The sequence below is a fragment of the Cryptococcus depauperatus genome, chromosome 2, assembly GCF_001720195.1.
Source record: "Cryptococcus depauperatus CBS 7841 chromosome 2, complete sequence".
Classification (NCBI taxonomy): Eukaryota; Fungi; Basidiomycota; class Tremellomycetes; order Tremellales; family Cryptococcaceae; genus Cryptococcus; species Cryptococcus depauperatus.
The window spans coordinates 1,823,512-1,844,394 of record NC_089469.1 but is presented as its reverse complement, the minus strand read 5'-3'; the positions used below and the strand labels follow the sequence as shown (position 1 = coordinate 1,844,394).

The window sequence follows — 20,883 nt, the reverse complement described above, 5'->3', positions numbered from 1 at the left end:
CGCTGTTCCGTTTCTTTGCCACTAAATCAATAAACACGCCTCTCTTAACGTCTTTCTAATCTCATCGACCAGTGGCTGGGTGTGGTGGTCAATTCTTCTATGCTCCACAACATCCTCTCAATCAAGTACTGGTCACTTTCATGTTCCTCCTTGACAGGATAAAGTTTGAACAGCTTGATCAAACGACTTATATAAGCTACCATTTCGACCTCTGCAAACCTCTTTCCAATACATTGCCTTGCTCCAATAGAGAATCCAGTGAAGCGAGCGTTATTTTCCTTGTCCAAAAATCTGGTCGGATCCCAAACCATAGGGTTTTTCCATTGATACGGATTGCGTGAAGCCGCAGGACTGTCGATAATAACATGTGAGCCCTTCTTTACCGAGTGGGTATGATGACTGATGTTTCCCTGATCGTCCCAGGTGGTGTATGGTAGAACAGTGTCTTCTTTTGTCATTTTGGGAAGAGTCATTACAATGTCACGTAGACGAACCGTCTCGTAGCACGCTGCCAGACAAAGCGGTAATTGGTTTATATCATTGTAAGCTATCCATGATGGTTACCAGGGTAAACTCGAACCAGAGAATGAGAATTCTTACTGGGCATAGAATCGCCACAGACTGAAGTGATCTCTTGATGGAGCTTTTCTTGCCAATCTGGGTATAGCGCAAGAAAAGCTTGAATGAATATCAGTGTGTGTGCAGTGGTTTCATGGCTACAGGCTTTTGTAAGCTCCACCTTACATTTCATGCTTATAAAGACTTGCCCTGCTCTAAAAGTTGATAGTTTCGTATATAATCAGCAAGTGTCATTACAACGAGCGTTGCTTACACCAAGAAGATCCCTATTGAAAACTTGATCAGAGTGACTTTCCTAAAGACAATCTGCCCGGAGACATACACATGTTTCCGATAATTTCTTTCTCAGTCAGTCCTACAATTTTGGACTTGTTTTCCGGGTCCTTCAACTTCTCTTCAGCCTCGTGGTTCATTTGGCTGTGGACCAAAGCACCATAGATGTCAGTTGGTGGCTTCATCTTTTCATCACACAACTTGAAATCTTCTTCTAAACACTGGAGCTCAGCCCGTTTCTTATGATACATCTTGTAAAGATGAGCTTTAAAGTCGACCTGGGCTTGTCCCATTCTGCGGACAGAGGCAAGAGGGAAAAATTGAAGAATCCACTATCCAAGCAAGTCAAGCACATTGTCAATAGAAAACGGACGGCTTTTACCAAAGGTACAAGTAGTTGTGAAACGATGGATTTTTCTACTGTTTGGAGTGCTTCCATAAAGGGCACTATGTCTATGGTCAAAACCCGCAACCAACGTTATTATCCATGATACTTACTCTCCTTGCCATCAGTTCTCGGGATAATCCAAGGGATGTCTAGATTGAATCCTGTTTTGCAAAAGACAACTAAAGTGAGCTGTTCCAAATTTGTCAGCCCCTATCCTCGTCTCCCTTAATAAATATTCGCCTTAATCATGACGGTCTTCAAGTCTGTGACAATTCCGCCAATATCTAACCCCCCTTCTTCCCTCAACATCATTTCAAAGGCGTTGGTCATGTTTTCCCATACACTTTTCATGACACTTTCACTAAAGCAAGCCTTGACTACTTGCTTATGTCTCCTGTGTTCTGGTCCAGTCTGCGCGCTCGTAATGACCAGGCCAAAAATATTGATAGCTCTGTAACGAAACATTTCTGTGGGCTTGACAAAGACACTTGATTTGGCTGAAATTATCTGAGAAGTGGAGCTACTGGACGTCACATAGACAGCGTATGGGGTTGTCATCTGGGTACACGCTATGAGGTCTGTTCGCCTATCGGCATACTCTAAGAAAACGTCATATTCAGCCCTGATATACTTGAAAGACAACCTCGACACTAACTCTTCCACGGGTCATTGATTGTAAAGTCATTGATTGGGCAAACAAAAGGAATGTGAGGCAACTGAGAACGAGAGCCGGATTCAAACACCTCTATCAGACTGTGTACAGTTGACAGTCCTCGGACTTGCTAAGACTGATTTGAGCATGGTTTTTCTCGCAAATTCCGATACAGGAACAACATGCTACTCACTCGCCTCACTTGGACATAAATATACAGCCATTGAAGTATGACAGCGGCGATACCGATAGAGATGACAGCGTAAATGTCAACCCATTGCAATTTGGCAAAGCCAGTCCGTAAAATACTTGCTGCTTTTGAAATAATTTGTAGGACCGTCATTGTTTTCAAAGCTGTCTTTGTAGCTTTTGCCTTTTGCTCAGCATTCTGAATTTATATCATGGCATCTTCTTGGTGCTACTATAACTCTTGTCGTCAAGGCCGCCCCAGAAGCATGCTTTATGGACGTTGTTCTTGTGCCCTCTCTGTGGGTGCACACACCAAACTATAAACCATAAAGTCAGCGCTGCCCATATTTCACCACTTGTGCAACCAACGCCACGAGTCTTTGCATTGAAAGCGTTGGGACGAGATTGGCTTCGCTGAGAAATATGTAGCTGGAATAGACGAAGACAGATATCTTGATTGATTCTCAGGGGATCTATCATCAACAATCCTTCCTTATATCTTCTCGGCTTCTGCGCCCGTCACTCAAGTATACCACTCCTTCCCCATACACAATGTCTTTAGCTCTCCTCACCTTTTCCTCTCCATCATCCTGACACATATTTGGGTAATACACTCTATTAAGTAAGCATCCAACACAAGGTAAAGGGAGAAGGCGCTAAAAGATATGAGACTTGGTCAAGTCCGGTCCGCAGGATATAGTACTCAGCAGGAGCAAAAAAAAAGAAAGAAAGATAAAAGTAGATTCATGAAACGAATGCGACAAAACGAAAAGTCAGGTATCTAGAGCACAGACAATCATTAACGTGTGAATATACATCTGGCAAATGCGAGACAGAGTAGAGCGTGAAATTTAAAAAAATAAATGTTGCCTCCGTGCCGATTCGAACGACAGACCTCCCCATTAAATACGAAAATTACTAGTGGGGTGTTATAACCAACTAAACTACGGAGGCTTTATTGCTTCATCAACTATAATTTTGAAATATAATATTGCATCCTAATTTGAGCAGTGAAACTTCGCTCGTCTAGTTTTATACCATTATCGCGTTTTTATATCATTGCCCGAAACAAACTCAAGACAAGCAAGTACAGTGCTTGTTAAACGTTGGATGTTGCACATACACATAACGGTTTTTAATTGGCTGTCTGTAATGGAAACTCAACTGTTTTACAATTGACTTTACTGTTACGCTGAGCATACATATGAGGAAGTTCAAGCCAAACCATCAGAACAGATGCTCTCTACCCATGCTCGCTCTTTTCCAACCGTTGTCAGATTCTCCGCCCCAGTCTCCCTAACTATTATCACATCCTCAATCCTCACCCCTCCTATACCGACATACTCTTTCAACTTAGCCTTGACCACATACGGGCTTGTCCAGACGCCATGTTCTTGCATCAATTGCGGAGCAAAGTAGCATCCCGGTTCAACAGTGAGTACCATATTGACCTGAAGAGGTTGGCGTATACGGAGGTACTTGTATAGTTTAGGAGAAATAAAAGAGGTTTCAGGAATATCAATATGAGTTTGGCGGAGGTACTGGAGTGAGTCGTGTGTGTCGAGACCAAGTGAGTGACCGAGGCCATGAGGGAAGAACGCGGCGGTGATACCACTTCGAAGAATTTCTTCAGGAGTACCTGTGACGATACCAAGGGATAAGAGACCGGATATTAGGACTTTATGTGCGTGCAAGTGGATAGTATCCCAATGAATGCCCGGTTTTACCAACGCCTCACATTCCTATCAAGTGTGTCTCAGCATAAAGTTTAACCATGTGAGAATTGTGGTTACCTTTTGCATTACCAGGACCAGCTCATAGATTTCGCCCCCTTCTTTGGTAAATCTGCCTCCATTTCCAACAGGCATCACTCTGGTGATATCTGAAGCATATCCTTTCCACTCACATCCTGCGTCGATTAATAGAAGTTGAGGAAAAAATGATTCGTTGTGGAGGGTCGTTGTCATAGGTGAGTTAGAATAATCATCGCAACATCCACGAGAGAGTGGCTGGGCAAAAGAAACATCTCCTTGTTCTCGCGGCAAAGAGGGAAATAATTTGTCATTGCAGACGTAGTGTAACGTGCTTGCCCGAACACCGCTGGCAACAATGGGCAAGTATGCCTGGCTAGTCGCTCCCATACGTTTGCAAGAAGCAATGAAGACGGCTTCAGCATCACGCTCGCTCTCAATTTCCCACTCTGAAATACTCTCTTTACCTGTCCGTTTTTTCCATTCTCTCGTTGAATTGCCTAGCACACGTGAAGCAGCAAACCTGCCGAGTTCACCCATGACAACTTGATGTGCTGCACTGGAGATCTCATTCGCCTGACGAATTAAAGAAATCTCATGTTCGTCCTTGGTGAGACGGGCAATATGAAGTGAAGTGAAAAGGTAAGAAGATTCCAGCTGAAGTCCAGGGGTGTCATCTATAGGTGCTGGGCAAGCGGGGTACTCCATATTTCTAGGCAATGTGTGTAATATAATTTGACCATTTCCACTTTCTACTGCCGATCGAAGCACTCCGGGAAGAGAAGAAGTGTAGGTGATGTTGTCACTGTCATATGCTTTTCTTGCTTCCTCCAAAGTGGGTGGTGCAACAGACCACATAGTCTCAGCAGGGTCAGCAGCTGGGATGAAGAGATGATGCTCAATGACAGAGACGGAGGAAGGGTTAGAAGAAAGAGAGAAAAAGATGGCGAGAGAACAAGAAGGGTGGTGAATACCTGAAAGATAATTGAAATTTGCTTCTTGATCTACAAGCTTATCAGATTACAGACCGCCATATTGGGTATATAAAGGGCGCACGGAATGGAAGCTCATGATCAGTATCTTCGCGATAGAGAATTGGGGAACCCTGTAAAAAGATACCGTGAAGCTACACTTATACAATGAACTGAATGCAGAGATTGAGAAGACGAGGACCCACTTTGTCTTGATCTGCTTCTGGAATGAGCTTAACCAGCTCGTGAACAAGCTTGAGAGCATGTGATCTAGCTGGATACTTTGCAGACATCCCAAGTTGAAAAAGATGATTGAGAAATAGAAAAATGAAAAGACGAATTACCTTTTGCTTATCATTATCACTCACGTGGTTCCAAGGAACAGTCGGTGGAGGCAAATAGTGTACATGAGATAAATATAATAATAGTTCTATATTCTATCCATAACGAGGCTCTCTTTACTCTTCTTCCCTTCCTTCTTTTTCCTTATTTTTTCCACATCCATCCCCTGCTCCTGCAAAAGTTTCTCTAAGCGCTGTTCGGTATATGTTCCCACATCCTCCATCAATTCATCTTCTGTCCCAACTGACATGTCTCTCATAATTGGCGCAAGCTTAGATTCTACAGATTGAGTGGTGACTTCCTCGCTGGGTGTTGTATCAGTCATGAAGTATGTCATAGAACCAATAGTAGCAACGACGATTATAATGATAACGGCTATCGAGGTTTAGCGCCAGGTCAAAGGAGAGCAAGATGGCATACAGATAGCTCTTCGTGTAGCATCCCATTTGACGCTCTCAATTTCTGTCCTCAAATCTCCTAGCGAAATAGTAAACTTATTGTTAACTTCCTATTGACAAATGTCAGCTTGTGACAAAGCCGTGTATTATTACTTACTTCAATGTATATATCAAAGCCTTTCATTTCTGTCCTTGTTTCTGCCTTGCGATTGTTCATGTCCATTTCTATACTGCGTTTATTGTCAATCAAGATTTTTCAAGTAATCGACGCAATGACTACACACTCATGTTTCAATGTTTGTATGTCTTCTTTCATTTTTTGTTCCAATTGTTCAATCTCTCGCCGTATAGCACCAGACATTGTTTTGAGTGTTAAACCATCATTTCGGGTTTGTACACTCAGCTCAGTTCTCAATTCTGATAATGCAGCATTGAAGAGATATGCTGTCTAATTGCAATGGTCAGCATCCGCTATGTACCACGCGAATCAAAGCATGTACATTTTCCATCTCTTCTTTCCCCACCATCGTATCCCTCGTAGTTTTCCCTCGCTCAATAATCATTTCTTTGACACCCTCCATTAGTGCTATTGCTGACGGTCTGTACAACGCATTCTTCTCCAAATAACTGACAAAGGCATGCGTATCGAAGGGATGCCGTAAGTGTCTAGGGGTAAAGCTTGGAGCTTCAGGTGGTGCTGGAAGCGAAGTAGTTGTAGCAAGACCGGTATCTTGATGATTTGGAATGTATGAGCTTGGTGGATGTGAATAGACTGGAAAGTCTGAATGCTCTCTTCTGGTCGGGTCTGGTGATGGGCCAGGTAATTGTATAGAAATGTGTCTGTAGGTTGCAGGATATATACGCTGCTTGATGACAGAATGTATGGATAATCTGAGTGGCATATTAGATGAAGAGTCAAAGTAAGAGAGTTGGGTTATTCAAAAAGTAAGGAAGTGATGTCAAGCAATGACGTGTAATTTCCACTCCTCACGGCTCGTACTCTCCATTCATCTCTTTCATTTAGCTGCTTTTCTTGTTTTGTGATTCCTTGGCCTTTTCTCTTTCACAGAGAAGCAATATTGTAGGCCACAAGAAGTATCTAAAACCCACGAAAGCACTCGTAGTCACACACTCAACATGGTAAGCACTCTTTCGGTCGCCTATAGCTAATAACCATTATACAGGCAGGCGCTATGGAAAGAGCGAAACGAGATCTTCCCAAGGTATGTTTTTATCGACCTTGAAGATGATTTTATAACACTGCGCAGATCCGCGATGAAGAACGGGAAACTATGTTTGGCTCAGTCTTCTCGTTCGTACAAATCCTTGTTCATTACAGGCATCGCACAGTCTCACTTCTGATGCAGTGTATCCGGTCCTGTTGTTATCGGTGAAAACATGCGCGGTTGCGCAATGTATGAGCTTGTTCGAGTCGGTCATGATGAGCTTGTAGGAGGTAGGCAACATTTTATTCACTGTTGTATTATATGACTGATGGAGAGGGAAACAGAGGTTATCAGGATAGAAGCCGATCGCGCCACTATACAGGTCTACGAAGAGACTTCCGGTGTAACTGTTGGAGATCCTGTCTTGAGAACTGGCAAGCCCTTGTCTGTTGAACTAGGTCCTGGTTTGATGGCCAATATCTACGAGTGCGTTGTCCTTCCAACAACAATATAAAAGGAACCTAAAAACTCAAATGACTTTAGTGGTATCCAGCGTCCTCTCAAATCCATCCAAGAGAAATCACAATCTATCTACATTCCTCGTGGAATAAACACTCAGTCCCTTGACCGGTCTACCAAATGGGACTTCAACCCTGCCAGCCTTACGATCGGTGACCATGTCGCTGGTGGTGATATCTTTGGTAGCGTCTACGAAAACTCTCTAGTTGATAACCACAAAATTTTGTTGCCTCCCAAGGCTATGGGGACCATCACTAGGATCGCCGAAAAGGGCAGTTACACTGTCGAGGTTTGTTTCGCAAATGTTTATAGCGGTTTTAGTACTGATTGTTCTATCAGGACGTTGTGCTTGAAACGGAGTTCCAAGGAAAAACTACTCAGCACACTATGATGCAGCTTTGGCCTGTCCGGGCGCCTCGTCCAGTAGCTCAAAAGGAAACTGCCACTTACCCTCTCTTTACGGGGCAACGAGTCTTAGATGCCCTGTTCCCATGTGTCCAAGGTGGTACTACCGCTATTCCCGGTGCATTTGGATGTGGAAAGACAGTTATCAGTCAAGCCTTGTCCAAGTTTTCAAATTCTGACATCATTATCTATGTTGGTTGTGGCGAACGTGGCAATGAGATGGCTGAAGTCTTGGCTGATGTACGTCTACATACTTTAATTCAGCATATCAACTAACGCGTCAACAGTTCCCTGAGCTTACGCTTGAACGCAACGGCAGAGAAGAGCCCATTATGAAACGTACTGCTCTTGTTGCCAACACTTCCAACATGCCCGTCGCTGCGCGAGAAGCTTCCATCTATACTGGTATAACACTCTCTGAATACTTCCGAGACCAAGGTAACAATGTCGCCATGATGGCCGATTCAACCTCTCGTTGGGCTGAAGCATTGCGAGAAATTTCCGGTCGATTGGCAGAGATGCCTGCGGACTCGGGCTATCCTGCATATCTTGGTGCTAAACTTGCTGGATTCTATGAGCGTGCAGGCAAGGTGTCTTGCTTGGGTAGTCCATCCAGGTATGGCACTGTCTCCGTTGTCGGTGCCGTTTCTCCACCCGGTGGTGACTTTTCGGATCCCGTCACTTCCGCCACGCTTGGTATCGTTCAAGTCTTCTGGGGTCTTTCTAAAACCCTCGCACAGCGAAAGCATTTTCCTTCAGTTGATTGGAACGTATCATACTCCAAGTACCTCAAGGTGCTTGAACCTTACTATGAAAAGAGCAACCCTGGCTTCATCGATCTTAGGACAAAGGCAAAGGAGATTTTGCAGAAGGAGCAAGACTTGGCAGAGATTGTGCAATTGGTTGGGAAAAGCGCTTTGGGAGAAAGCGACAAGATTACACTCGAAATTGCCAGAATGCTCAAGGTGGAATTTTCCTCCACATTTGTCGCGAAACTAGCTGATGACGAATCATAGGACGACTTTCTGCAACAGAACGGTATCTCGGAGTATGATCGATATTGTCCCTTCTACAAGACATCTGGTATGCTCAAAAACTTTGTTGCTTTCTTCGACAACTCTCAAAAGGCTATCGAAACTAGCGACATGACTTTTGCTCAGGTATGTTATCATGTATAACGCTAGCATGAGATTACTGACTTGTGACCAGATACGAGACGCAGCTTCGGATGTCATGTTCAAGCTTTCGCAGATGAAGTTTGAGTCTCCTAATACCCAGAGTGAGGAAGATATCCAAGGGAAGTTTGACGCGCTCTATAACGAAATTCAAGAGACGTTTAGGAGGTTGCAAGAATAGTTTTGAACTGTATAAACGGAATGTATTGGGAGTGCCTAGATACGGAAGTCGTGACGTGGAATATTTTCAAGATTGCGTGCTGATTCTGATTTGAATGGTTCTTTCCCCAGTTTGCTTATATAAAAAGATTCAAAAACTTTCCATGTATTTGATGTTTTATTTATTTTTCCTTTTCAACGTTCACCAGAAATGCCTCCTCGCTCTGCTCTAACCCGTGGTATAACATGGAAGCACCCAAAACCGCATCTCGCAGCGTATCATCAGCCATCCCCTTCCGTTTCTTTGTCAGCTTTCAACCCACCTATATCTCCACAACTTCCTCCAAGACGTAAGCCGGCTTTTTCGCCAGGCGGATTTGGCCTACAAGCATCTCCAGTACCGGCACCTCCGCCCAGTTCGCCTTGGAGTAAGAGCGAAGAGCGTGAAAGAACAGTAGATACAATACAGAAACGAGACGATGAGATTAGACGTGATGAAGAAAGAATTGAAGGCAAACCTCTCAAAGAAGGCAGAGAAGAGGCAGAAGCTTGTTATGTGGTGAGTCAAAGATGTTTACGTTGGAGGTATCTCTAAAATAAACATTAGCCACCTCCAGCAACATTGCATTACAATGCTCCTCATGACCTTGCCCTTTTGTACTCTCCTGTACCCCTTCCCGCTTTCACAATCGCCTATGAGACTTGGGGAACTCTCAACAAAGACGCCTCCAACGCCATCCTTTTACATACAGGCCTCTCAGCCTCATCGCATGTCGCTTCCAACGGTAATGACGTCTCGCCTTTAACGAAATCCAAACCGGGATGGTGGGAAGATTTTGTGGGTCCAGGAAAGAGTATTGATACCGACAAATTTTATGTCATCTGTACCAATGTACTAGGTGGCTGTTTTGGTTCGACTGGCCCGAGCTCGCCATACCCTCCCGGCGACGGCGCTACTTCTTGGGCAACCCGATTTCCTGTACTGAGTATACACGATATGACGCGGGCCCAGCTTTCATTGTTGAATTATCTTGGTATCGAGAAGCTGTATGCTAGTATCGGGAGTAGTATGGGTGGAATGCAGAGCTTGAGTCTGGCGTATCTGACTCCGGAAAGAGTTGGAAGGATCGCCAGTATTTCGGCCTGTGGAAGGAGTGGACTCAATGGTATTGGAATGAGATATGCGCAGAGAAGTGGTAAGTTGTTCATTACCGGCTGTGAATCGCAAAATTCATGAAGCGGAATAGTTCTTATGGCAGATCCGAATTGGAATAGGGGATTCTATTATGATGGTATTCCGCCCCATAATGGTATGAAGCTTGCGAGACGTAAGTAGTTTACCTAGTCTTTTTAGACTCATGACTGACGCTGCTGGAAGAAATCGCAACAATCACATACCGATCTGGACCAGAATGGGAGCAACGATTTGGCCGCCAGATGCTAAGTGAACAAGAGGCTCAATCCAACGAGAATGGTAGTACTGGTACCCCTCGCCTTAGTCCCGACTTTCTCATCGAGACATATCTTGATCATCAAGTGAGTTTGGACTTTTGGGCTAATCATCTAAAATATCGCATCGCTAAGATAAAACAGGGAGAGCGTTTCTGTCTGACATACGATGCCAATTCAATGATCTATATCTCCAAAGCAATGGATTTATTTGACATGACTGGCTCCTCACTTTCATCGCTCGCCAAACGTTTCAACACCGCCTACCCTATGTCACCGCCTTTTCCTTACCCTACTGATCCCACCTCTGTGTCAGCTTGTAAGCCGCGTAAAGGTGCTGCAGATATGTTCTCAGATGAAGACATGCCAGGACAGGAGGAAAAGATACAGAAGAAATTGGCAAGATTTATACCCACTTCGAAATCTCCTCACTTGGCCGAACTTGCTCAGGGATTACAAAGACTTAAATATATCCCTACCTTAGTGTTGGGTGTCCAGAGCGATGTATTGTTCCCTGTGGAACAACAACGAGAATTGGCTGATGCCCTCAAGTTGGCAGGAAACGCAAATGTAACGTATTATGAACTTGGTGGTGTTTGGGGTCATGATACTTTTTTGTTGGATGTTCAGAATATTGGAGGTGCCATCAGGGGTTTTTTGCATTAACATAAGCCAGTTGTATCAAAAGGTTGTATGATTTTCCAATGTCCAATATCGAGGAATATAGACCAGCAGATGCATTATTTACTGTACCCAATATGGATATATCACACTTTAATCAACTATTCATTCAAAACTCATAGCCCCTCCATCCTCACTTCCCAAGAGTCTATAAACGACATCAGCCTTGGTCTATCCTATGATAAGACAACTTACGTGAACTCCTTTATCAACGTACACTCCCCCCCATTCTCCAGATCAATATTGTAGGCTTGAAACAAGCCTTCGGCACTAATAACCATTACTTGCGGCACAGTTACACTCATAGCAACCGCTGTTCGACCGTGATTCCCTCTCAGCTTGATGTAGGCAAAGTCTCTTTGGGGCTCCCACATTTCCGAAACACCTTTGGGTAGATAGCCGCTCACGCCGCCCACAAATGACTTGCCAATGTGATATGACCGCCGCTTAAGAGAAGACGCAGCCGAGTGAGAAGAGTCCGCTTTACCTACAGCTAGTGGTGGAGAAGACGTGAATGGCGTTTCGGAAGGTGTCGGACTACGCGCTTCCTCAGAATGTGCATCATCTTCTGCTTTTTCACCTTTGCGAGAATTGGCAAGACGGTAAATGTGAATGGTGCTTGAGTCAGATGATACTGCCAGTAGAGTGCTCATGATGTTGAAGTTCATACTAAATATTCTCGCATTGGATGTTCCCCTTCTAAACTGCCATAGTTTCTTTGCGTCTGGTACACTATACACCCTGACAATCGTTCCTTTGTCAGACGCCGTGGCCAGTATGGTCCCAGTTGAGTTAAGGGCAAGAGCTGCAATAGGTGTCTTGTGCGCTTGAATAACGTTGAGAGCGGTAAGAGAGATAGTATCAAACAACAGGACATCGCCAGTTGTAGGAGCTGGCGGCGGAACGGGTACGGCAGACGATGACAGCGGCGTAGAGGATGCAGAAGGTGCCGGGGACGGATAAGCCAGATATGATCGTTCTGAAGAAGATGAAAGAGCACAAACAGCTGGACAAAGTCAGCCAATGACTAGGCATTGGAAACATACCATTAGGATTGGGTCCGGTCTCAATGGTATGCAACAACTTCATTGTCGAGATGTCATAAATGTAAATCTCGTTCTCCAATACAACAATCAGTCGTTTACGGTTCATCTTGACAGCCAAGACGGAAGTTGGGAATATGAGCTCGCAAATGGTTGATTGTCGCTGGGGTACCAGTCAGTTGGGCCTCTCGCCAAGTTCAACACGACTCGCCTTGGTGTTTACGATTTGCAGCTTTCTTGGACTGTTTGAAGGCCGAGTATCAGCAGCCCCCACAAGAGCTACAAGAGAAGTGCAAAAGAGCATCTCGACGATACCAGTGGCTCCTTGGTCATCTACCGCTCATAAGTGTGTGTCCGCAAAGTCAAAAGACGTACTTTTTGCATGAACCTTGCCAAATGGATCACAGTTGAGGATGGTATAGCCCTTCTTATGCCCTACAGCAATGCACGAATAGTCTTGGTTAAAATTGCAGCACTATATGTTGATTGGTTAGTAATGCTTGAGCGACGAGGAGACTCTCTAGACAGCATACGAGGAGGTCTGGATGGCGATTAGAGAGGTGCGACATGGCTCCCGGTGGGATGAAGAGTCTTTTATAAAAGACCGAAAAAAGTCTTGAATATTATAAATGTAAAAGGTGGAAATGAAAATGCCAGAGAAGAATGGAAAGATGCAAATTAGTGGCAGTTGGTAGGGGTTTAATAATATGATGTGTTGTCATTTTCAAATAGACAAAATAGTACATGGTATAGTATTATAGATGGATAGAATGCCAGTGTATGATGCATACAGGTTATTTCAATGCAATTCCTTGTCGTTCCAGCCAATCTGTCGTGACAAAACCTCTTTTGGAGTCGGCTGAGGCTCGCCTGGCATCAGGGAGCCTTGGGGCATATTAGGAGGTAGCTGAGGCATGAATTGACTATGGGGAGGCCAAAATGTGGGCGTAGCCGGTGTCGGAGCGTCGCGGTGGGATGCTCGGGCTCGGAGGTTGAATAAGGCAGAGTTGGTAAGAATGACGAGGAATGTGCCAGCGACAAGCGTAAAGCTCTAGAGGATAGCTTGAGCCTCAGCAAGATTATGCACGAGATGAACTCACCATAGTCTTCCAGCTGATGGGCTCGACAAAGCTGTTGATGACACCAGCAAAAGTCTCGGCGATAATATTGATTCGTCCAACAACGGTGGGATCCCGATTCATACATGCTTCCCAAGCTCGACAAGGCGCATCCCTACATTGTCAGCCATGTTGCGAGTCTGATGCCACCTACATATGTGGTACTCGCTGAGAAGAGCCACAGAGATTAGTCAAGTACAGATTTGTACATTCTGCTATCTCTTGCAATATTTCTATCGCCCATGAGTTCACACCTTGGTCAGTACAACACACTTACCAACAGAATATTCATTTATCTTGTCCTTGACGTCTCTACGAACAGTCAAGACAAACAAAACAGCCAGATACACACAAAATAGGACTATTGAAGCGTTGACGAAAAACTGTAGGTAGCTAATCTTCCAGTTAGTAAAGCAACCAGCCACAAAAACTACTGACCCCAACAGGAGTGCGGGAATCTCTGAATGCCGAAGGGCAGGAGCCGACATGTGGACGTTGTAATGATGCTCTGCACGAGTGAACGCTGGCGTAGCAGATTCACTATGTCTCAAAGACATTCGATCCTGATACGGTGAGCCCCCGCCAGAGACAGAGTCACTTACCTCACTCTCGTCTCGGGTCTGCTCTTGCTTCTTTGCTTGCTGTCGTTTTCGATTTGTCCTGACTACTGCACCTTTTGCAAACTTTCTCTGCCTTTTCTCTTCCATTTTGTTTTCCTTGTCTCCCATCTCACCTGCTGCACCTTCTACCATCTCAACAGACGGGCCAGCTTTGATTGGACTATCCATTTCAACCTCCTGAGTTGCCACGCTTTGGGCAGGTGTGCGGACACCTTGAGAATACCACTGTGAAGGATCATATGAAGGAGCTTTTTTGGGCGTATTGAGAGCAGCCAAGAGTAATGGCGCCGAGTTGAGGCCACTATTAAATTGTGCAAATCCTGTAGTTCTCTGGGGTATGTAAGAAGGCGTCTGTTCAAGCTCGCTATGTAGGCCTATACGTTTGTCAACATGGGTATACCTCTCATACCATCATACACACGCTTCCTCGCTGGTTCTTGGTCATTACTGTCGGGGAGGATAAAAGCATCTAGCCTGGCAGTGTTGTAACTTGGCGGGTCGATATCCATAGGGCCATATTTGTCTCTTGGTGTATAGTGGCTGTTCATAGCAATGGTGAATGGTAGAAAAGAAAAAAAAAAGTAGAAAAAAAAAATACAATTATTTTATATTCAATTAATTCTATTTAACTTTTGTTTCTACATTTATCTTTTGTTTTAAAAAATGTCTTCAAGTACGTAACAACATATATTATAGGCTACTGATACCATGCAACAGGCGATACTGCTCTACAGCCGCCTGTAGATGGTATATCCTCCCTTGCCTTTTCTCCTGACTCGCAGCGACTGTTGGTTTCGTCGTGGGATGGGGTATGTCGATTTGGGTGCTGGAAGTAATGCTCATGGGCGTGTATTAGACGATACAACTCCACGACCTCTCTGGACCATTTCAACCGCCAAAGATGTAAGCGTGATACTGCCAACTCGTACTGACTCTTGTCTAGTTTCTCTCATCCGGCGGCAGTCCTAACAGCTTGTTTTGGGTCTTCTTCAAATATTGGATTCTCTGCTGGTTTGGACAAGCGTATCAGGAGGTTAGTGATTGCCTTGAGGTCTCACTGACATTGTAGATGGAACTTTGGTACGGGGCTGGTTCAAGTGCTTGGCAAGCATGATGATGCTGTTCAGAGTATCGTTTGGTGTCCAGAATATAGTATGTATGGCTCATTGCGGATGACATACTGATTGCGTATAGGCGTCTTGGTTTCTTGCTCATGGGATTCTACGCTCAAAGTATGGGATCCTTCGCTCGAAAACCCTCTCAAATCTACCCAGCCTCTCCCTGCAAAAGCATATAACCTATCTTATACTCACGCTTCCAGCCACCTTCTGGTCTCAATGGCTCACAGACATGTTTATGTCTATAACCTTGCGGAACTTGCTTCTGCATCAGATCGGATTATACCCAGTCAGGAAAGAGAAAGCGCTCTCAAGTTCATGACTCGGAGTGTGGCTACAATGGCTGATGGCAAAGGTAAGGTCGACACGTCAATAGCTGTAGCTTACAAGGGCTAGGATGGGCATCTGGTTCATTGGAAGGAAAAATCGCTGTGGAATATATCAATCCTGCTGATCAAGGATCAAAATATGCTTTCCGCGCGCACCGTCAAAATGTTGATGGTACAGACTGTCTTTACCCTATTAATGCTTTGGCTTACCACCCCATGTATGTATTTATCATTAATAGCTATTGAGCTAACACCATCAAGACACAATACTTTTGTATCAGGAGGATCTGACGGATATGTCTCTGTCTGGGATCACAATGCTAAAAAGCGTATGAAGCTCTACCCAAAGTACCTTGCACCCATATCCGCCCTTGTTTTCAGTCCGGACGGTACAAAGCTGGCCATTGGCGCAAGTTATGAGCATGATAACGCTGTTGACAAACCAGAGGAACAGAATGTGGTAATGGCACTGATAAAGAGTACAGTGATGGATGATTGCAAGGTAAGCCAAAGTGCCTTGGAAAGAACTAAATAATTAACATATGTAATAGCCCAAGGTAAAAGCGTAACTACTAGCTCTTATGAATGTTGTTTTGCATCAAGATGTATAAGCATGCATCGCCAACAAACTTTCTGCGATTTGCCTAGAATCTATTTGATATGAAAGAGAAGTATTTATGATGTAGTCATTTACCATGTTCCTCCATCGTCGCCAAAACCCCCATCTCCACCTCCCCACCAGTCTCCATCATTGTCACCTTGGTTCGGCCAAGGATCTCTCATAGTTTGCTCAGACCATTCTTGATCGTCTTGGCCATAACCTTGCGAAGGTTCGTTGACCTCATCACTCTTCGAATTAACAGATCCAGGAGATTGGCGGCCATACACAAGTTCATCTTCCGTCAAATCGCCTTCTCCTACTGCATTCGTGGCGCCCATCATGCCAGCTGTGCTAGCAGCCTTGGCATCATTTGGTGGAACGCTCGAAGGACGTGGTCCTGCTTGAGCATCTGCGCCTTCGCCGCCTCCCCACCAGAAGAAAGGAAATCCCATAGCACCAGTTTCAGAATGGCGAGAAAAGTAGTCAAAATCAACTGTAATCTGGTTAATTTATCTACATTACATGGTTAATAAGACACACTAGATACGGCTGTAGCCAGTGTCATGGCTCGTTGATCAAGCGTCAAGCCATTCTCAGCCGTACGAGGCATGATAAGAGTTTGCCCTTGTAAGCTCAATTTTGAACCAGGGGCGATATCAAGCTCTGTCCCTGCAGCGTCGAAACGAATCACATATTGGCCTAGTCACCCAAATTATGTTTATTGCGACAAACAAGCTTGGAAAAAGAGGACTTACCAGTATCTGTGAACAATTCTCGCCCGAACCCTCTAAAATTCCTGTTTATTGATGCTATGAGACGATCATCTCTATCTTTGAGCCAGAAGTCCCAAGTCCAAAATCCACCATCAATTTTTGCAAATTGCTTGAGTGTTTCTGTATTTCGACTATGAGTCAGGGTCAATAACTGACAACTATGCTAGAGAGGTATGAGGCGAAGATATCGACATACGACTGGAATAGATTGTACCGCCTCCGCCACGGATGCCATTGTTGCTGAGTTTCGCCTACCAATTTGCTTTCAAGATCTTGTGATGAATGAACAGATATCCTAGAATTGATGAATGAAAAAGGCCTTCTTATCTACGGGTTTGGCGTTAACGTTTCCGATAGGATTTCTCATGACTTACCCAAAGAACGGGTTTGCCAAACCTATCCATCACAAGAGAACGAAAAGGGCGATGTGTTCTCAAAATTTGTCTGTTCATGGTGGAAAAAATTCCCTGTTCTTCCTCTGCGAGACTTTAATACGCTTGTTAATCTTATACTGATACATGATACCAATTGACTTACAAACCAACGTGCTGCCCATCAGAAGAATGTATAGCGTATCTGTTCGCTTGCTCAAACTACCACTATGTAAGCTATTTCTCTGCGTCACTATCACTTGTAGATATACCCCCATAAAAATGTTTAACATTTCTAGCTGCCGAACAATGACCAGGCTTTCATGACCAAGAATCTCTTTTGCAGCATGATTATCGCCCAAGACACCGTGCGTGTCCGGAGGAATATAGACGGAATGGACAGGCTGAATTGGCGTAACATGAACATCAGGTTCTCCCTCAATATTCGACTGGCCGATAGGTCTGGATATTAGGTGCTTGCGAGTAGGGCGAACATGTCCGCGAGGTACTAACCAATTTCCTTAAAGGACGAACAGGTTGTAACAGACGTACTCACATCGTTCTTGTTGACGAAGGGCTGGAAGAGCTGTAGCTATCCCCCTGGAGCGCGCTTCTACAAAATGGCTTCTGAAGGCTATAGCAACCTCTTTGTATAACATTTAAAACAAGATTTAAAAGTTGGTAACATAGATATAAAAATTAGAAAAAAGCGACAATGACGAAAGAAGTCGGCAAGAAGATATTGCCGAAAAATGTGGAGGCTTATGTAATCATTAACCGGCGCATGATAACGAGTCTCAAGACCTCTCTAGTCTCTTTCTCCTGGCTAATTCAATTCTCCTCTGCTTCTCTGCTTCTCTACCAACAGGCTTGTCTGAAACGCGTATTTGCTCTTCGGTTGAAGAGATATCAGGCTCTTGTATTCGTTCAACAAAGTCATTCTGTGGCCTTCTATTCTTGCCAGCTTGGTTCGCCGTACCGTTTTGGGTAGTTTGCTCTTGAGTATCTTTGATGGTCTTTTGAGCCCAATCTTTGATGACATTGAATGTATCAAGATAGGATGGTTGTTTGAGTGGTTTAGCGCCGGGGTCAAGGGCCTGTTCTTGCGTAGGTGTGATAGGAAGGTTTAGTAATTTCTTCACAAAGGTTTGGCGAAGGGCAATGGATTGCAAAAGGGTAAATCCCGTAGAAAAGGTCCAATAGAAGAGGATGGCTGATGGAAAGTACATGATGAATGGAAAGGAAATCAGTGTAGAGATTTGGATGAAATTCCGAATGTGCCCTGTTCGAACAGGGTCACCTTTTGATGCTGTGGGAACACCGTCGGCGCCGAGCTGCAAAGTGTAAGCGATACCTGCATCTGCAGATTTGCAACTCACTTTAAACACTAGATTAGTAAACAGTAACGACGTGGCAGGGAGGATACAGTAAGGGTCGGCAGCAGTAAGATCAGTGACCCACCCCAAGCCACCTTCTTTCAATTGCGGCAGCGGCAAATTGGCCAAACCCCGAATAATGCTGAAAAATGTCAAAAATATTGGCAACTGAACAAGAGGCAAAAGAAGAGATCGGAAAGGATTGACATTGTGTTCCTTCATCAAGTCACGCATTCTCTGGCTGATGAGTGTTTGCATATGAACATCCTTGTTGGCACTGGCCTCTTTTGCTTGGCTCATAAGGTCTTGAAATTGAGGATTGACGATGGCAAGACGGGAGTTGTGTTTCTGCGTGGAAATGAGGATCGGGGAGAGGGCAAGACGAATGGCAACGGTGGTAGCCGCGATCGCACCCCACCTAACGTTGGTTATCAGCTCAAGAATCAAACGACATTGGCAACTCACCATGGCAAGCCAACTGATGTATGTAGAGAAACAATAGCATCTGTGAACCAGCCTGTGATACTGAAAAATCCATGATCGTAGCCAATAAGCTTGAGGTCCGAAACCTTCATGGCAGCATGAATAGCCTCTTCTGAATTAAGAACTTCTTCTACTGTCTTGCCAGAATGAAGGATTAAGTCTTCAAAAGAGGGTGCATTAACATCTACTGGAGGTTGTGGCAATACCGCAGAGTCGGTAGAAGAAAGGGTTGTTGAGGTTTCTACTAGCGTAGGTTGTGTGAGGTCAGAAATTGATTGTGAGGGAACAGGTTGAACCGAAATCGATTGAGATGGCACATCTATAGTCTGTGTCACTTGATCCAGCTTTTTCCATGGCGTCCAAGAGAATTGTCTAGTTGTAGGTACAGTAGTGACCAGTGTTGATCTTGAGAGTTGAATTGGCTATGGGCTGTGAGTGATTGAGTTGTGCATGTCTCCTGTGACTCACTCTCGCTGCTGTTATTGAGTGAAATGCTGCATTTTGGCGAACCGCACTTCTAAGAGCTGTGCGGGTGATCATGATAGATCAAGAAAATGGTTACAAATCAAGTAATCACTAGAAGGAGCTGAAAAAAAAGTCTTAAGAGCTAATGTGGAGGCGCCACAGGAAATAGTCCCGATATTTGATCCCGTCAGATGCACAACTCTTCAGTTATCATTGGTGGGTGCATTGTGGTAAATGTACTCTTATTTTGTTTTCATTTCAAGACATTTCTATCGAAATGGCGACTCTAATGCCAGGCATAAGGACAGGTAAGCAATTTAAGAAAGATAACAGAGTCTTACTTCTTATGGCTGCGCTCAAACAAGCCCCTATCAGACCATCCCTTGCATTTGGTCAGTCGATCGCCACTGTCTTTGCATCAAACTGACCTTACAATAGTTCGGCCTATCTCCTCCACGGTTATCGCCTTGAGAAATCAAACGCCCACCTCTTCCATCAACACATATGACTCTAACCCTTCCACCACTCTTCCAGATACTACTATTGCCCAGCAAGGAAGTAATCAGTTGAGCTTGGAAACTCCCAGAAATGGAGCTGGTAAGCGAGGCTATCAGGTCATAAGTCATCTTAATTGGATATAGAATATGTTCTTTCAACCCTCGATAAGGTCGTGAACTGGGCACGCCAAGGTTCAATGTGGCCCATGACTTTTGGTCTCGCTTGCTGTGCTGTTGAGATGATGTCTGTACTGTTATGAGTCAAAATGGTCCTGTATTGATAATCTATAGGCACATGGCTGCTGCCAGATATGATCAAGATCGATTGGGCGTCGTATTTCGAGCATCCCCTCGACAAAGTGATATCATGATTGTGGCGGGAACTTTAACCAACAAGATGGCTCCGGCGTTGAGAAAAGGTGGGTTCATTGCGATAGTAGAGGTTGCTAATTGCAGCAGTATACGATCAAATGCCGGAACCTCGATGGGTCATTTCGATGGGTTCTTGCGCTAATGGTGGTGGATACTATCACTACTCTTATTCTGTCGTTAGAGGATGTGACCGAATTGTTCCGGTCGACATCTATGTTGCTGGATGGTGGGTTTTCAAATTCAATCTCTTTGTCTTAGCAAGTGCTCATCCTTGTGTGCAGCCCCCCAACTGCTGAGGCTCTTTTATACGGTATGCTTCAATTAATGCGAAAAATGAGACGTAACAGGCAAAGTGTGCGATGGTACCGAAGGTAACAGACAAAGACTTAGCCTAAAACTGTACGCTTGCTTAGGATCAGTTGTGATTGTTTCCATGCATAAAATCATTATAGCCATTACTTGTTGGATTTTGGCATAATTTATGATAAACAAAATGACGTGGCAAAAAGCCACTGTCATGTGCATTGACAAAAGTTGGCTTGATTTTCTATAAATCTATTTTATAGTTTTCTTCTCTGTTTATTTTCCATTTCGGCCATTGAAAGCGAGAAAAAGCCACT

General features: G+C 44.4%; 11 protein-coding genes and 1 non-coding gene across 12 annotated transcripts; 4 read left to right on the top strand and 8 right to left on the bottom strand.

The window, feature by feature from the left end:
- Nucleotides 1–44: 44 nt before the first annotated feature.
- Nucleotides 45–2,235, bottom strand: L203_102007 (uncharacterized protein; the record flags this gene model as incomplete). Its single annotated transcript, XM_066211436.1, has 10 exons — nucleotides 45–547; nucleotides 601–678; nucleotides 745–773; nucleotides 833–845; nucleotides 902–1,184; nucleotides 1,235–1,299; nucleotides 1,351–1,429; nucleotides 1,481–1,839; nucleotides 1,896–2,022; nucleotides 2,086–2,235. The coding sequence occupies 10 exons, from the start codon at nucleotides 2,233–2,235 to the stop codon at nucleotides 45–47; spliced, it is 1,686 nt and encodes a 561-aa protein (XP_066067533.1).
- Nucleotides 2,236–2,945: 710 nt separating this feature from the next.
- Nucleotides 2,946–3,035, bottom strand: L203_102006. Its single transcript has one exon. It is a non-coding gene; the product is annotated as a tRNA-Thr (tRNA).
- A 260-nt stretch (nucleotides 3,036–3,295) lies between these two features.
- On the bottom strand, nucleotides 3,296–5,096 carry L203_102005 (uncharacterized protein; the record flags this gene model as incomplete). Its single annotated transcript, XM_066211435.1, has 4 exons — nucleotides 3,296–3,823; nucleotides 3,875–4,836; nucleotides 4,889–4,958; nucleotides 5,010–5,096. 4 exons carry the CDS (start codon nucleotides 5,094–5,096, stop codon nucleotides 3,296–3,298), a joined length of 1,647 nt encoding a protein of 548 aa, XP_066067532.1.
- A 137-nt stretch (nucleotides 5,097–5,233) lies between these two features.
- On the bottom strand, nucleotides 5,234–6,445 carry L203_102004 (uncharacterized protein; the record flags this gene model as incomplete). The annotated part of the gene is made up of 5 exons (XM_066211434.1): nucleotides 5,234–5,520; nucleotides 5,566–5,653; nucleotides 5,701–5,773; nucleotides 5,828–5,991; nucleotides 6,044–6,445. The coding sequence occupies 5 exons, from the start codon at nucleotides 6,443–6,445 to the stop codon at nucleotides 5,234–5,236; spliced, it is 1,014 nt and encodes a 337-aa protein (XP_066067531.1).
- Nucleotides 6,446–6,680: 235 nt separating this feature from the next.
- L203_102003 (V-type ATPase, A subunit) lies at nucleotides 6,681–8,989 on the top strand (the record flags this gene model as incomplete). Its single annotated transcript, XM_066211433.1, has 10 exons — nucleotides 6,681–6,683; nucleotides 6,728–6,766; nucleotides 6,812–6,855; nucleotides 6,911–6,999; nucleotides 7,054–7,195; nucleotides 7,253–7,517; nucleotides 7,568–7,873; nucleotides 7,921–8,598; nucleotides 8,650–8,793; nucleotides 8,843–8,989. The coding sequence occupies 10 exons, from the start codon at nucleotides 6,681–6,683 to the stop codon at nucleotides 8,987–8,989; spliced, it is 1,857 nt and encodes a 618-aa protein (XP_066067530.1).
- Nucleotides 8,990–9,178: 189 nt separating this feature from the next.
- Nucleotides 9,179–11,082, top strand: L203_102002 (homoserine O-acetyltransferase; the record flags this gene model as incomplete). The annotated part of the gene is made up of 6 exons (XM_066211432.1): nucleotides 9,179–9,526; nucleotides 9,575–10,163; nucleotides 10,215–10,295; nucleotides 10,346–10,503; nucleotides 10,561–10,735; nucleotides 10,778–11,082. 6 exons carry the CDS (start codon nucleotides 9,179–9,181, stop codon nucleotides 11,080–11,082), a joined length of 1,656 nt encoding a protein of 551 aa, XP_066067529.1.
- A 120-nt stretch (nucleotides 11,083–11,202) lies between these two features.
- Nucleotides 11,203–12,709, bottom strand: L203_102001 (uncharacterized protein; the record flags this gene model as incomplete). The annotated part of the gene is made up of 6 exons (XM_066211431.1): nucleotides 11,203–11,245; nucleotides 11,293–12,076; nucleotides 12,144–12,303; nucleotides 12,352–12,473; nucleotides 12,516–12,615; nucleotides 12,674–12,709. 6 exons carry the CDS (start codon nucleotides 12,707–12,709, stop codon nucleotides 11,203–11,205), a joined length of 1,245 nt encoding a protein of 414 aa, XP_066067528.1.
- Nucleotides 12,710–12,939: 230 nt separating this feature from the next.
- Nucleotides 12,940–14,426, bottom strand: L203_102000 (uncharacterized protein; the record flags this gene model as incomplete). The annotated part of the gene is made up of 6 exons (XM_066211430.1): nucleotides 12,940–13,191; nucleotides 13,241–13,373; nucleotides 13,458–13,491; nucleotides 13,536–13,651; nucleotides 13,697–14,252; nucleotides 14,300–14,426. 6 exons carry the CDS (start codon nucleotides 14,424–14,426, stop codon nucleotides 12,940–12,942), a joined length of 1,218 nt encoding a protein of 405 aa, XP_066067527.1.
- A 115-nt stretch (nucleotides 14,427–14,541) lies between these two features.
- On the top strand, nucleotides 14,542–15,894 carry L203_101999 (uncharacterized protein; the record flags this gene model as incomplete). The annotated part of the gene is made up of 8 exons (XM_066211429.1): nucleotides 14,542–14,551; nucleotides 14,596–14,687; nucleotides 14,735–14,781; nucleotides 14,948–15,030; nucleotides 15,073–15,285; nucleotides 15,357–15,543; nucleotides 15,587–15,827; nucleotides 15,877–15,894. The coding sequence occupies 8 exons, from the start codon at nucleotides 14,542–14,544 to the stop codon at nucleotides 15,892–15,894; spliced, it is 891 nt and encodes a 296-aa protein (XP_066067526.1).
- A 121-nt stretch (nucleotides 15,895–16,015) lies between these two features.
- Nucleotides 16,016–17,729, bottom strand: L203_101998 (uncharacterized protein; the record flags this gene model as incomplete). Its single annotated transcript, XM_066211428.1, has 8 exons — nucleotides 16,016–16,419; nucleotides 16,467–16,625; nucleotides 16,682–16,830; nucleotides 16,896–17,026; nucleotides 17,074–17,185; nucleotides 17,237–17,292; nucleotides 17,343–17,578; nucleotides 17,627–17,729. The coding sequence occupies 8 exons, from the start codon at nucleotides 17,727–17,729 to the stop codon at nucleotides 16,016–16,018; spliced, it is 1,350 nt and encodes a 449-aa protein (XP_066067525.1).
- A 138-nt stretch (nucleotides 17,730–17,867) lies between these two features.
- On the bottom strand, nucleotides 17,868–19,469 carry L203_101997 (uncharacterized protein; the record flags this gene model as incomplete). The annotated part of the gene is made up of 4 exons (XM_066211427.1): nucleotides 17,868–18,404; nucleotides 18,450–18,864; nucleotides 18,912–19,351; nucleotides 19,398–19,469. 4 exons carry the CDS (start codon nucleotides 19,467–19,469, stop codon nucleotides 17,868–17,870), a joined length of 1,464 nt encoding a protein of 487 aa, XP_066067524.1.
- Nucleotides 19,470–19,671: 202 nt separating this feature from the next.
- Nucleotides 19,672–20,588, top strand: L203_101996 (NADH-quinone oxidoreductase subunit B; the record flags this gene model as incomplete). Its single annotated transcript, XM_066211426.1, has 7 exons — nucleotides 19,672–19,702; nucleotides 19,760–19,786; nucleotides 19,833–19,991; nucleotides 20,036–20,135; nucleotides 20,183–20,310; nucleotides 20,445–20,489; nucleotides 20,545–20,588. The coding sequence occupies 7 exons, from the start codon at nucleotides 19,672–19,674 to the stop codon at nucleotides 20,586–20,588; spliced, it is 534 nt and encodes a 177-aa protein (XP_066067523.1).
- Nucleotides 20,589–20,883: the final 295 nt, after the last annotated feature.